This window comes from Tachysurus vachellii, chromosome 20 (genome assembly GCF_030014155.1).
Source record: "Tachysurus vachellii isolate PV-2020 chromosome 20, HZAU_Pvac_v1, whole genome shotgun sequence".
Classification (NCBI taxonomy): Eukaryota; Metazoa; Chordata; class Actinopteri; order Siluriformes; family Bagridae; genus Tachysurus; species Tachysurus vachellii.
The window spans coordinates 11,600,644-11,616,132 of NC_083479.1; the positions used below are offsets into that span (position 1 = coordinate 11,600,644).

Consider the following 15,489-nt stretch of genomic DNA (forward strand, 5'->3'; position numbering starts at 1 on the left):
GTGACATCTCAGGGAGTTTTAACTTGCCTCTGTCCGCTCAAGCTTGCTCCTTATGGATTAAGTCTACATTTGGACACTGTCTGTAAACAATATACAAAATTTGATTGATTTGGATTGATGGGATATTTGCTCCTAACCCACAGTCTGTGCAATATTAGATGCTTGAACTGATTTCAAATGACTTTGAATAAATGTAAATCTCGGCTACTACTTTTAGTTAGACACTTATAGTACAAATATAGTAGTGAAAAAGAATGTTATCCTCTCTCAGAAATGTATCTTGGAATTAAAATTGCAATGATTTTTGCCTCTAGGGATTGATAACTAAATAAAAGTCTTTGATAGCTAAATAAAAGTGAAGTATAGCTGCTTTCACCCACAGCTGCAGATATGAAAAAGTGTGAGCTTTTTTGAGTGTGTGTGTGAGTGTGTAAGAGAGAGAGAGGGAGAGAGAGAGAAATGAGTACATAAAATGAGCTCTTATCCATGACTGACTGTACTTATCACTAGATTAACTGAATGTGTTTGTAGAAAGGCTCAGTTGCAAGACTGCACACGTGCACGCACACACACACACACACACACACACACACACACTTTAAACACACAGCTGCCTGCCACAGGCATTGCATTGGCAATAAAAATAAGGGGTTGAAGGGGTTAGGGGTTGTCCTAATGAGAAACTAAGAGTTTTTATTCTTCTATTCTTTTACCGGGGAGAAGGTCACTTACGAAACAGAACTGTTCTCAAAACATGATTCAATCAGCAAACAGTTTCAGAATCTGAGTGTGTGTGCGTGTGTGTGTGTGTGTGAGTGTGTGTGTGAGAGATACTGTATGTCATCACAAAAGCAATGGTACTGTATGTTCCATTAAGTGATTAAATACTTATGCAAAGACATCTTCTCCTCTGGATTTTCTCCCTGTTTAAGTCCTGGTCAATTGTCACCACCAGTTTTGCCTTCACTATAATTAGACAACTACCAATCTGGGATGGAGAAAGTTATTGTAAGCTTCCTCTGAGTAATGTGGCCAGCCATCCACATTTCTTCAAACTGCTGCTCGTGCTGCTGTGTAAGACCCTCAAAGGAAAGCACTCTTTATCCCCTTCTGCATGCATCAGCACATAAACACCCATGATTGGCTGATGTCACTGTGATTGAAAGGGCAGAATATGCCCGTCCTACCTGTACTCCCAAGAGATTTTTGCTCTCAGTTCTGCTCACAATTTTGCTTTCTTGAACTCTAGATGGTTATGACATGTCAAAATTCAGTCTCATTTATTAAAGCCATCTCTAAAACACCTACAAAGTGCCATGTGTTATTTATGGGTTTTGATGAATTTAAGAGTGTGTCATAACTAGGTGATGATGTCCACTTGTGCACATGCACGCCAACCAACTGTGATGCCACATCATCAAGACGACAATCACGAGACAGCCGTGGAAATGTCACCAAATGTTGTATCATCAAAAAGACTTCTCACATTTCCATCCAGTATATTCAATCTCTCTTACATAAACTTAGTTAAATTATATCAAATCAAGCATCACTCTCATTTATGTCTCACATTATAATTCCATTATGTGAGTTTTAAATAAATTAGTTCCAATTTTCTATCAGAATAAGCAAATGTGGTCAAATTCTTGGCCATAACATTTCATAAAGTCTGCTCATGAATATAAATGAATAGGTCAAGTCTGTTTGAGGTAAAATGTAATAACATACATTATTGTACAAATAGTCAAATAGTCAACATCAGTTGGCTCTTATGATTTCACACTTGAGAACAGGTAAAGCTGTCAAGTTTTCCTCATCAAGCCTTAATTTTAACATAAACTTGTCCTGGGATCAGAAATCCAGGGGCTTGATTACAGTACAAACCATCCTGGTCTACACACACACACACACACACACACACACACACACACGTTTGTACCTTTATTGCTGCCCGTTACAAAGCAGTTAATGTTTACACAAACACATCACTTATTACACATTTATAACTCTTTGCTTCTCTCCCTCTCTCTCTCTCTCTCTCTCTCACACACACACACAAACACACACACACACGTTTGTACTTTTATTGCTGCCCGTTACAAAGCAGTTAATGTTTACACAAACACATCACTTATTACACATTTGCACCCTCTTAGCTTCTCTCTCTCTCTCTCTCTCTCTCTCTCACACACACACACGCACACACACACACACACACACACACACACACACACTGCTTGATTGGTGCTGTCAGTGAATGACAGGCCATTTGCAGCTTCAGTGAAATCCCCCATGACCCAGCAAACACATGCAACATGAGTCTCCCCACTTTTATATTTTTTAACACCACAAGCACACACACACACACACACACACACAAAATGCATTAATGTAGCTCACTGATGTTATGTCTGTACCTACATCTAAAACTCTACCTTTACCCTCAAATTCAAAGTGTTTGAGAGACCAACTAAGTGACCCAATAATTTTGTATTTTTTATTTATTTAATTTAATTAACTGACATTGCAAACAAAAAATACATAAACTGTGAACAACTTGAAATAACTATCTACCTATGAAGAGAATCTGCTTGTGAATAAAGTGTGTTACTGCAGTTCACCACATGGTGGCACATGCAGCTCACCTTCAACAGCAATATTGACAGTGATTTTCTCAATCACACACTTCACACCAAGTCTGTGCCAGTGATGAACAGAGTGTGTGCTGTTGAGAGAAAATACAAAAAAATGTCATTTCTAGGGGGTTCATCTGAAGTCCTGAACTTTTCAGCAGAGTTGCTCTCATCTCGTTCAGAAGAGAGACAGACTGTAACTGAGAAGCTGCTGTGGCATTTAAAGAAAACTCAGAGTGTCGTAGTGTGTGTGTGCGTTTATTGTCTGGATTATATTATACGAAAGCAATCTTAAAGGTTGGTGGTCCGGTGGAAAGTCGCTAACTTTTCACAGACACTTGCATGTAGTTCTTATCCAGAAGAACATTGTAGTCGCCATCAAAAACATATCCTCATGCTAGTATAAAGAGGTCAAAGACTAAGAAAACTACTGTATCAAGCAAACATGTTAACGGGGACAACAAAAACATTTCTTTCTCTATAGTAAGTGCTTCATCCTGGTCAGGGTCACAGTGGATCTGGCACCAATCCCAGGAAAAGAGACGGAGGCAAGAGTTTATTATTTTTTTTATTTATCTAAGTGCTTGTTGAAGTTTTCAGTCTTCGTTTGAAGCCAGCCAGTGACTCAACTCTAGTACAGAGACAATGCTAATTTGATTATGATCATTTCCATACTATTATAAGAGTTTGTGTATGATATACAGTAGAAGAACGCCCATTTCTATCAGTAAAAGTACATTTTTGCACTTTTCACATTGCTATAAAACAATTCTAAAGAATGCATGCTTCCTTAGGCCTTTTGTTTCACATTTACAGGCACAAATATAATCTCCCATCACAGAGCACAGAAGAAGACTCTACCATTCCTTTCTAAAAACTCTAATATAGCGCTAATGCATCTTATGAATGTTTCACAAACTAAATCATTACAAAATCAAATCAAGCTGCTTGAAGTGTCTTAATGTTCTCCTGTGCCTGAGTGCTTTTCAGCACCAGAGTAGGTGATGTTACATCAGCTCTCAGCTGAGATCCCACGTGCACTGCAGGTCTGATCCGTGTGCACAGCACTGAACTCTGACCCACTGAAGTCCTGCTCTGATCCACTGCCCCGGCTAAGGCTTACTTCAGAATCGTGACTTAAATAATGCAGGACGGGAAGCAAGGTTCCTGCAGGGTGAAGGTAATTAGATTATGTGAGTGCACATGGAGCGCTGCAGTAGTCTGAGATACAACAGAGCACTATGTTAAATGGGGAGATGATTATAATCTAATGTCAGGAGGCAAAGAGCTGGAAGCTGTGATGATGTACAGTAATAATGGTTGGTGCGTTTAGAGAGAAAGAGAAATAAAGAAAAAAGATTTGCTGTTACAAGAACGTTCAGAATCTAATGTTTCATTATCAATTAAGGAGCTGGCGTCAACTACATATCTGTCAGCATGGCTTTTAAGGTGTTTAACCCTTCTGGTTACAAGTGTTTGTGTAGGATGAACTTTATCATTGTTTATCTTCAGGGTTCCCACGTGTCCTGGAAAACCGGGAAATCCTGGAAAATTAATGACCCATGTTCCAGTCCTGGAAAACACATGGAAAATGAGAGAAAACATAAATTGTCCTGGAAAAAATCTTGTTGTCCTGGAAAATTATTATTTTTAAATGTTCTTGATCATTTAAAGAACAGTTTACAACTGGTCGAAACAATTAACGTTAGTAACAGAAAGCACTCTGTTCAGGGACGCTGAGTTTTGACTGGTTTTTTGTTATGCTGTTTAATCTCGCTGTGATGGATGATGCTGTCTTGTGTTGGTGGTTTCAGGTGCTAGGAATGGTTTACTGTAAGTGCTCGAATGTTTTCAGCAAATGGTGACGGTAAGCAGGTTATATTAACCTTGTTAATCGGAATATCATGTGCAAGGGGAATGCACAGCAAACTAAAGCATGCATAACGGCATTGGCCTGAGAAAGGAAAGGGTATTAATATGTGCGTCTTTTTATTTTATAAATGTTGAAATTTCATTCACATGACACGACTTCATTTAATGACTTCTGAAAACAGAGGAAAGGAAATTTGCAGACAATCTAGCAAAGACCTACAGGCACCCACTGTAGATGTTGAAAGTGGCAATCAGGAAAGCACAGCTTTTCAAGTATCCAATACAAATGAAGAGGCAACATGCTCAGGCCCACAAAGCAACTCAACACTGTCAAAGTTCTTTTCCAGCCAAGCTGTGCTTGAAGCCGAGATTCGTTGGGTAATCAAAATGGTCACACTAAAAAGTTACACTACTCATTCAACTCCAGCTCTGAGAGCCACGAGAGGCTTGCTATCAAGCTATATCAAAAGGGAAGACCTGGAAAATTTAAAGACACCTCTCCAACTGCTAATACTAGATCCACAAGACAAAGCAAACCATGTACTATTTAAACAGCTTGACACTGGATTTGGTACGAAGCAAGCTTTAGAAAAGGCATCTGAAAACCTCTTTTTTTCCTAAATTTGAAATGTCCTGGAAAAGTCCTTGAAAATGATCTCTGAAAAAGAGTGGGAACCCTGATCTTACACTCAAGGGCTAAACAACCATTTATCTTAGCCTGTCCCTGTACCAGCATGTTTCTGGGACATAAGAGGAAACCAGAAACCTTAGAGGAAACCCATGAAGAACATGTTCAGAGAGAGTAATCTAAATTCACGATCAAACCTTACATAATAGAGCTCACCTCATATCAATATTATAACACTGTGCCACCCAAAAATGTACTGATATTGAATAATGTATACTAAAAATATGATTACAAAAGTTTATACTGCAACAAGACAGCAAGTTTTGCCAGATCCATTTGATGAACAGACTTCATCTGAAAAACTCCAAAAAATCAACGAGGATATTATTATAAATATTATAAATATTATAAAATGCTGAACTGTAGGCTTCCAAAATGAATGCAGGATATTTCTATCCCATTTAAAATTGTGCACTACTTTTCTTTATTAAGTTAATAATATATTAACATCTGTCAAAGCTTACTCAGTGAATGATCTAGATTACATTCTCCGTCTTTGTTTTCTTTTGGGTGTACAAACTTTTGCAATGGACGCAGTCCACTTTAATTGGTCATAAAGCATTCAAGACAAGCTTCATTCATCACATAGGCAGCCTATAACTCCACACACCCTGATTATAGTCACCAGGCTTCTCTCTTAGGGGTACTTACTTCCATAAGCCATGCTCAATAGCTAATGCCCTCTGAGCTTTGGGGAGCGAGCCAAACACCGTAAGCAACTCCTGAAACTAAGAAACCGATTCAATAGTTCACTAAAACTGTTCAAACTGTGACAGCAGCCCACAGAGACACACAGACAGTGCAAAAGAGAGAGGCATTATGTAATGACCATGGCACTGAAATCACTGATATCACACCATGGTTCAGGACAGTTAGTCATACGGAATATTAGTGGAATTGAGGAGCTACAGTGAAATCTTTAATATAATACATTTTTACCACCACATTTAATCAGATATCCATAGTGTGGTTGTTTATGCAGCAGCCATAGACCCATAGTCTCTCTTTTCCATTAGCAGGAAAAATTACAAGCAAAATGGCTAAAGTAAATGGAATTAAACAAGGCAAACCTGAATAAATATGGACATCTAGCATCAACAACACTGGCATATGTGATGTGAAAAATACATAAATGGTAATATAAATGCAAAAAAAAATAAACATATATAGTTGTTTATAAGGTTCCACAGAGTCCTACATACAGTACAACATGTACGTACTACAAACTGATACCTTGACAAAAAAAATGATTCCTCTTTAATGATTTTCCCATACGACCAAATTGAAAAAGGCTGTGGTTGCATGATTAAAACTTAAGAGCATGTCCTGAAAGGCTGAAAGTCACTGGAGTTCTGTAACATGTAAACAGTTCTTAGTGTGTGCCATATTAAACATTTCCCATCTTCTCAAGTAGCTCTTCAAGTGCAGTCATGCACAACGGGATGGAAATGCTATGATTTGTTATTCAATGTAATGGCAAGCTTTCGTGCTTTTTTTTAACAGGTATATAACAGGTAAGATGCCCCATGAATACAGAACAGAAAGTGAGTTTAAGTGATAGTATGTCACATCTAATTCAAGAATTCTCCTTACTCTTACATTTACACATTCATTTTCCTATGTATGTGTATAATACTGTTCCTGATTTGAGCAACAGCAGCAAAAGACAAAAAGCCAGTACAACAAGTAATATTAGACTTGATATTTTCTTAATTATATGCAAATTAGGTGTGATGCAGTAAAGTCATGGATTACACCTATACAGCTTGGATTACACCTATACAACATTAGTTTCTACCTGTATTCAGTTCCCATTTACGTTTTATGCTTATAACCGTATTTTCATTGCATCCCATCATTTAATGTGTATTGAGAATTATCAAAACAGAATAAATCTTTGAACTCTCAAACAAATCTTATTGGTGCTTCAGGAGAGTGTTCCTAGTTAGCACAGTTAGCTTGCTTTGCTAATTTGCTAATCTGCTAGACAGTAGCAGGATCTGCAAATAGACAAGATACTGGATAAATTATCAGTGACTTGTCATTTGCTTGTGTGAATATTTGGACAGAATGCTAGCATTATTGCGTTTTTTTGACTAGGTTTTGTTCTTAACATTAAAAGAAACATACTTAAAGGACTACCGAGTATAAAACAGCATTGTCACTATTTACTGTAGATGCCATACAGCATAAAGCATGTCATATATTTTAGTTCAGTGTTGAGATAATATTAATAATCAGAGACTCTACACACTCACGCTAACCTGAATGTAACTTCCTTGATGTCGTTTCAGCAGCCTCTCTGTCAGAGTCTGCTTCCATTTGCAGATGGCTGCCAGAGAGGCTGATTTGATGGGCCACAGATAAGGAGTTTTATTCCTGAGGAAATCCACACTTCGGCATTTATTCTGCAGCCACATTCCCCGAGTGTCACGCTGAGCCAGGGGCAGAAGGATGGGCTTACTACCCCGGTCAGTCTTCTCCCTGCAGTTGCCAGGCAAGTGGTTTCCCCCATCTCCCAGCAAGTGGTTCATTATGTTCCTGTCCAGCTGGACCACCATGCATTCAGAATGAATTAAAAAAAAAATCAGTGGACCACGAGGTCCCTATTGCACAGATGAAAAGGTGACGTTAAATACAGGTTGCAAAGGAAACGTATAATAAAAAAAATCCAGCATCTTCAGCTGATTAATCCAGTTCAAAGGAAAAAGGTTTAGCCAAAATCTGTGGGCTCTGATATAAGTTAACCAGAGCAAAGTTCTGCTAAAAGTGCAGAGTATGATTTTCTTTTCTAATGACTAGCTCTGTGTGAGGGACGCCAGACTGGCTCGCTGTCTGCCGCGTGGCCTGTACTGCAGCAGTTCAACGATCAGGCTGGGATCAGGCGAGGTTAGTCTAGGCTGTACTACAGTTTTGCCAACTTAAACAGAGAGTAGGCAGTGACACTCACTTAGTATATGCATGGGGAAACAGGGTCAGATTAAAAAAGCTAAATCAGCTCCTCGGGAAACAGGGTCTGGCTGTGTGGTCACAACCCGATTAGAAGCAATCAATTGGTTGTTGTAGTGTACAACACAGATATACAGTAGTATTTTTGTGTTTCTGATTTTGTGTATTTGTGTTGTGTCTCTGAGAGAGTGACAGAGAGAAAGAGAAAGACAGAGCTCAAAAAAGAGTAGCAGTTTGAACCCTGGCAAAGAAGAAAAGGTAAAAAGGACAAGGCTGTGAATAACTTAACCCTGTGATTATAGTTTCAGTTCTAAAATCTGTTTAGCTGAACCACATCTGAAGCTGCTGTAAAATGCTTGTTATTTACACACCTGTGACCACATCACAATAACTGATAGCAAAAAGCCACAAGAAGGTATATATTACAGAAATTTGACCCAGTGTTCAATAAACAATTGTAATTTATTATTAATGTTATTTACAATGGAGTCTGTTAAGAGTAAGCTTTGGTTGCTAAGCAACATAACAGGCAAAGAATAGGGTTTTATTATTTGGACCGAACAATGGCTTTAGAGTTTAAAACATGGCACATTAATACAGAATACTTGCTATTGGGATGTAATCACTGGTACATGGCTTCAGATGTGGCTCAGCTTTCAGAACCAAAACAATTGATATCTGTATTAATAAATGTATATTAATCATATTGTCTTATTACATTATTCAGCAACTCAACCACCACTAATACATATTCCTCACAGTTCCCTCATTCACTCATGGCTGAGCAGTTTTGCGTCACTTGTTTTGTGTTTCGTTATTAGCCCCCATGCTGTAATTGATGTATTGCTGCTGCCAATTTTTATGTGACTGAGCAGACTGGAATACTCAGACGATGGCTCTGATTGGATGAAATCTGTCCTTCATTGTGTGCTATGGGATTATCCTGCCCCTGGTCAGACATAGATAAGACTTTTTTCCGATCTCCCTTTCTCTGTACCCCTTTATCATCTTCACTTACTTACTCCTTCGCTCCCTGTGGGTGAGTGGAGACTGAGCATGACAAGGTGGAGAAGGCTAGTGACCTCGTGTCTGGCATACACAATAGGAGTGAAAGCAATGCTATATTGTCCCTCACTGATACTAACAAGCACAGACACACACACATACACACCAAAGAGTAGCTCAGATACATATAGCAACGTCAAACAGTCCCTTTTTTCCCATCAGCCTACTGGCATTACCTCACTCCCACCGCCTGTGCACAGAGTGAGCCTTCATCTATTATAGACAAGATCAGATCCCACTGTGTGCGCACACACACACACACACATACACACAGGAGAAAAATATGGCAGTGTGCTAAATGAGATGATGTACAATGTGGCACTGTGGCGTACATGTTAATTACTGCATTAGTCAAATAATGCCACTTGTGTAAAGGGATAACAATATTTGTGTTTGACAGACCACAACAATCCTCACATGCTGCAAAATTTGCCTGCATAATAAATCTAATTAATTTGTTCAAGGCAGTGCTTAGCTAAAAAAAAAAATTTGCGAAACATCAAAAGATCTTTGAACTTCACACGAGACGTTAGAAATGAATCACATGAAGTGCACAGAGAAATTTGCATAAGTACAAAAACTGTGGCAAATAAGTAAAATAATAATAAAGGATTCATAATTTAAACTAATGAAATACTAATTTGAGATGTGATTGTCAGCAGGATCAGAAACAGAGCAGGAACAGGTGGAACAGAGCAGGTGCAAGAAGTTTACACTCAGCCCCAACCCCCTTTTAATCTCTCTGTCTATAAAATCCACTTAAGATCTAAAAGCTCTCCATTGCACAGCTGCTGTTCCCTGTGACCTGTAAACAGGGAACCTGATTTAAACTAGTCATGTCAGTCATTGTGTAAACTGACAAAGCAGACAAAGAACAGAACACACACCTACTTTCAGAAACATTTTATACAGTACAACCAAATTTGCTGAATAAACCACCAGGTGGGAAATTCAAGGGTTCTCAATGCGCGTTTGATTAGGATTTAGTGTGCTACTTTGCAAATATACATCTTTCATGACTGCTGACTTCAAAACAATACATCATTTTTATCTCTTATTCATTTTCATCCCATTCTAAGCTTAATTGCTTTTCTAGATGTATCACTTACTCATGATAATATATTTCCTTCTACACTGGCCAAAATATTATTTTGTTACTATACCCAAAAATTCAGTAGTTTGTAAGAGAAATTGATACATTAAAATGACTGAACATTTTCCAAAAAATAATTAGTCTATGAGACAAAAGGCAAGGGGGGCACGGTGGCTTAGTGGTTGGCACGTTCGCCTCACACCTTCATGGTTGGGGGTTCGATTCCCGCCTCCGTCTTGTGTGTGTGGAGTTTGCATGTTCTCCCCGTGCCTCGGGGGTTTCCTCTGGGTACTCCGGTTTCCTCCCCGGTCCAAAGACTTGCATGGTAGGTTGATTGGCATCTCTGGAAAATTGTCCGTTGGCACTCCGTCCAGGTTGTATCCTGCCTTGATGCCCGATGACGCCTGAGACGATGCGTGACCCGAGGTAGTTCGGATAAGTAGTAGAAAATGAGTGAGTGAGTGAGACAAAAGGCAAACTTATTTACTTACTTAACTATCAATAAGTAAGTAGTTACTACTTACAAGATTATTACTATCTTGTAAGTAGTTGTTTTTTATTTATAAATGCTACAAGTTTTGCTATATTGTATCATGCACAATATATATTTTTAATTCATTTTGTGTTTCAAGTCATTAAGTCCCCATCAGGCTTCTTGTTCACTTGGAAGTTGAGCCCAGAAGGAGTTGATTTGAGACACTGAGTCAAACTGAAATCTTTGGAGTCGATTCCACATGATTCCACAAAAATGATTCACCTCACTTGCAAACAGTGCAAGCAAAATCCATTGAGTGTTAGAGTTAACAAGACAGTAGAGTTGTAGATATTGATGTTTTTATTTTGAGTTTGTCTGGCTAGAAATGAACAAATCAAAGTTTTGTTTGGTTCATTTGGTTCATAAAAGAATAGAATAATATTCTGGAAAATGTCAGTACTTTTGTATTTTAGTTAGTGAACTGTTAATTAATTAAGCCTAAGTAATGGTTCTGTAATAGCATTATGTGAATTATGATGATGTGACATTTATTATAATGACATGTAAAACTCAGGTTTTGCCTGTGCATGTGTGTACATGTGTACATGTGTGTGTGTGTGTTCCCTGCCAGGCCTGTAACTTGAGCTGTCAGGGAGCTGTTAGACACAGAGCGGAGCGTGAAGGGCGCATCAGTGGCTATGAGGTCTGGCAGCCTGTCTATAAGCAGACAAAGCTATGAGTGAGGCAGTGACCCTGGGGGAATCAGCCCCCGCACTCAAATCTTACTTTACAGTGTGGCGTCCCTGCTCGAAATCACCTGTCAAAGCCAGGCAGCAAATCCCTCCTGAATTACAAAAACCTCACCACAATTTGTCCTTCCAATTATGGAATAAATGAAGTGGGTGGTTAAACAGGGTTACAAATAATGAATTTAAAGTGACAGAACGATGGGTTATTTTTGGACATACAAGACCGAAAGGAGGGAAATAGTTATTTAATTTTGACACCCACTGAAATATCAAAAAACTTTTCATCTTGGGAAAATGGGAATTTATTATTACTGAACAAAATGTTCATGAAAACTGCAGGCAATCAGACATGCAGCAACTGGTCAAACCCTATAATAATCTTACTAGAATCTTCTCAATGTCTTTCTTTCTCTAAGAAGCAAGCTTCCGGTCTTAGGATGTTCATTAAAACAGTGCTAATGAAGCCTCATTTCTTCCATAGTGGTATAAAAATGTAGCTCAATCACAATCTAAATCCTGCATGTTCAACACAGTCACTCACTGACATCATATTTAAAATTATTTCGATGTTATTTCAGTATCATACAACTTGCCATTCTGTTGAAATTATAATATTGAGACCTCAGTAAGAATAAGTTCTTGGATTTTGATAGCTACTAGTTTGGAACTAGTTAATAATAGCTTTTGGAGTAATAATAATAATAAGTTCATTACAGATTTAACACTAATTCCTTCTTGCTAAATTCTTCAAATGTTCACTGATGAAGCACAAAGCTGACAGAACAGCATATGATGTTGCAGACCTATAAGGTTTTATACATACTTAATGTTCAAAAATAGTCTAATAGTCTCAGAATTTTAATAAATTTGTAGTACCCTTAAAGTCCTGGTCTTGTTTAGAAGTAAATTAAAATTTCAGTATTTTTGATAGCTGGATCACATCAAATCTTCCATATTTCAAAACAGCTCTTCAACCAGATAGAAGCTTATAAATCTCATATAAAGGTCATGATATGGCATAATCTTTTTTGTAAAAAAAAATATATGACTCTGTTTAGAAATAGCTTACATTTGCTCACTATAGCTTACATTTGACAAAATTAGGGTCTGTGCCCTTCACGCAAGCAGATAAAACTAGAGGAAAGGAGTAAGGGGATGCATTTGCACACACTGGCTGGAGTACAAGGTCAACACACACACTTAAACACTACAAACCACCTACTCCTAACAGAACACCTACTCTTGTCCACACGGCACTGCTCTCTCCTGGAACCTCATATGGCCTCCAACACTACACTGTTTTCAAAAGCCTGACATCAGTGTGACTCACTGTGGTTAAAAAAAATCTTTTTAAACCACTTTCATTTAATCGTCACTGTAACAGAGAGGAAAATCGTATGTTGTTACACTTGATACAGTAAATCTCACATTTATTCTAAACACAAAGGCTGGATAAATGGACACACAGTCAGATCTCAGGTCATGTTGAGTAATAACCAGTGAATAAATAAATCATACATTTATTAGATTGCATACATTAATAAAAATCTGACACACTACCAGCTGTTATTTTCATATAGACTACTATAAAAATATCAAAAGAAAAGCAAAGAAATGTTTTAATAACGTGTAAGGCTATTGAAGAGCTTTAAAGATGTTAGCATAGATTCTACAAGGAAACATTCCCACAATTAGTATAGTGATTGTGTTGGAGTGCTGTTTTAAATCTCCTATGGGTGAGTGCTGCAATGTCGTGACTGGGAAGCAACCATTCAGCTTTTGTTCTTGTTTCAGCCATGAAACAGACCATTCCTTGCTTGCACTTCTTGAAAGCCTTCCCAGAAGAGTGGAGGTTATTCTAGTGGTAAAGGGGAACTAAATCCATAAACTTTTGTATAGTTGTATAATAGAGGATTGTTTAAAAATAGGCATGGGATACAGATATTTTTTCCGTGTTGTAAAGATACAGTATGAGATATTTTTACATTTGCAATGCCTGTACAACATTGCCACCTATGCTGATGATCATGAATGTACAGTACTATACAGTGCCATGTTTGGATGGTTTGTTTTTACATGTGCACCATGAAAGTAGAGCTAAAGCAACTTTCTTATGGCCGGTTTATTAGCAGATTTCAGAGGAAGAACAGAAGGAGAGAAACCAAACAACTGCTGCCAAAGTTTTGTAATGGCTCAGACTTTATAAGCTCAAGTGTTGCCAGCATATATATAAAGGTTTTAATTACCTTGAGTGGCTCAGTCAGGGGTTACAACTAGGATTCAGCTTTGAGTACCAGCTGTCTCATATTCCGTATAAGGCTGAGAGTTCTCAGGACGTTTTGTTTTATTGGCTAACTTGTGGATTTGTGTGAAGGATGGCTTGAACATCTTTCTTTGTTAAGGGTCATATCAGCCTGTCAGGTGTCTCCTTAGTCACCCAGTATCTGTCAATTCCAACTTTCCCAGACAGCTCAACCATTAAAAAAAATGAAATATAGGAAAAGAAAAATAATAGCCAACTTCCTGGCTTCCATTTTTACAGACAACGATCATCTACAACAACAGAAATGTTCTCTGCAAAACACAGGGGAAAAAAAGCAGCTTTGCAAATGAAACAGCTTGTAGGCAGAAACAGATAAGCCGCGCCGAGATGTTAATCTATGTGGTCGTGTGTGTGCAGATACATTATTTTAATTCCAGATAACACAGCAGGATAAAAAGGACATGTGAAAATTGAGGGGACGCAAGTTGAGGTGCTTGTAAGCTCCTTTTTATAACACCATCACATTTCCATCCGGACGTTATGTTGCACTATCATAAGTACCTTCCTCCGTTATTATGTGCATAAATCAAAGTCCACACAGGATTACAAAATGATGAAGCACACAATTGCTTCCTCCCTTTCGCATTTAATTAAGAAAATCAATAACGGTGGGATATTGAGAAACATCTGCACACATTTTTTTACCCTGCAGTGCTGTAATAATTAATTTAATCTACTAATTAATTTAGAAAATTACTTCTGAGATACTTTTGAAAAATGTCTATGCATCTTTTTTCCTCTGTGTAATAATGTTGAAACATGCTGGCCTAGCTTTCTGTGTTCTATAGCTGAACTCAAACCACCGTCTACTGCCCAATCGTTAAACACAGATATTCATCATAAAAAAAAATACATATTTGCATCATTTAGTTAATGCAGTATCTTCATTTTACAAGAACAAAAAACTAACCATTCTATAAGACAAATGCAGAACACAATGCAGCCCCTGTGTGGTTCTTTTAAATAAATCAGGAAAACCGACTTCTTTTTAACCAAACCAATTTCAGGAGTCTGTGTCAAGCAATGAAAGCTGATGGATGCAAGATGCTTGGGGAAGAAGAGCAAGGCAAAGCTTTCAGCATAACTCGCTTTAATTACGTTTGTCCTCATAGGAGAACCGTCTGGTTAAGACGTATGGTGTAAACTCACTGATCCTTCCTTAAAGCTGTGTTAGGATTTCCACTACATCCATGAAAAAAAAATTATTTAAAGCAGCTTAAAATGTGTACTGAGGGCTTGAGTGGTTTGATTACCATGTGGATATGTATTTCCATGCAAATGTATTAATTCCATTTTTTTTAACACTGTTTAATATAATATTCAGTCAATGTGTACTCAAATGATTCAAACAGAAAACATGCCTGGGAGATATAACATTCACAGTAAAGAATCAAAACACCAGACACAGACTTCCACATGATACAAAACAATTTTGTTGCTTCTGCTACAAGACGACATTTTACTTGGAACTTTTATGAAGAAAAGGCACATTATCTGCTAAAATCATGGAACTGCTTCATCTTTTATTGCAGGAATTAAGATAATATCGTGATAAGATGTTTAGTCATGATTTTAATATACTTAAAAGATAAAAAAAAATCTGCAAATTCAGAAGGGTCATTAAAGGCAATAGAGTAGGAAA

The 15,489-nt window shown here is 37.8% G+C and overlaps 1 protein-coding gene across 18 annotated transcripts in view; it reads right to left on the minus strand.

Moving 5' to 3' along the window:
• Positions 1-15,489, minus strand: part of dlg2 (discs, large homolog 2 (Drosophila)) — a 194,733-nt gene that overhangs the window by 71,668 nt on the left and 107,576 nt on the right. For 2 of the 18 annotated variants that reach the window (XM_060895372.1, XM_060895370.1), the window contains exon 1: positions 7,458-8,040. The exons of the other annotated variants lie outside the window; for them this stretch is intronic. In XM_060895372.1, coding sequence (XP_060751355.1) covers positions 7,458-7,754 — 297 coding nt within the window. In that variant the 5' untranslated portion in view covers positions 7,755-8,040. Of the gene's footprint in view, positions 1-7,457; positions 8,041-15,489 lie in introns of those variants that run through there. 18 annotated transcript variants of the gene reach the window in all.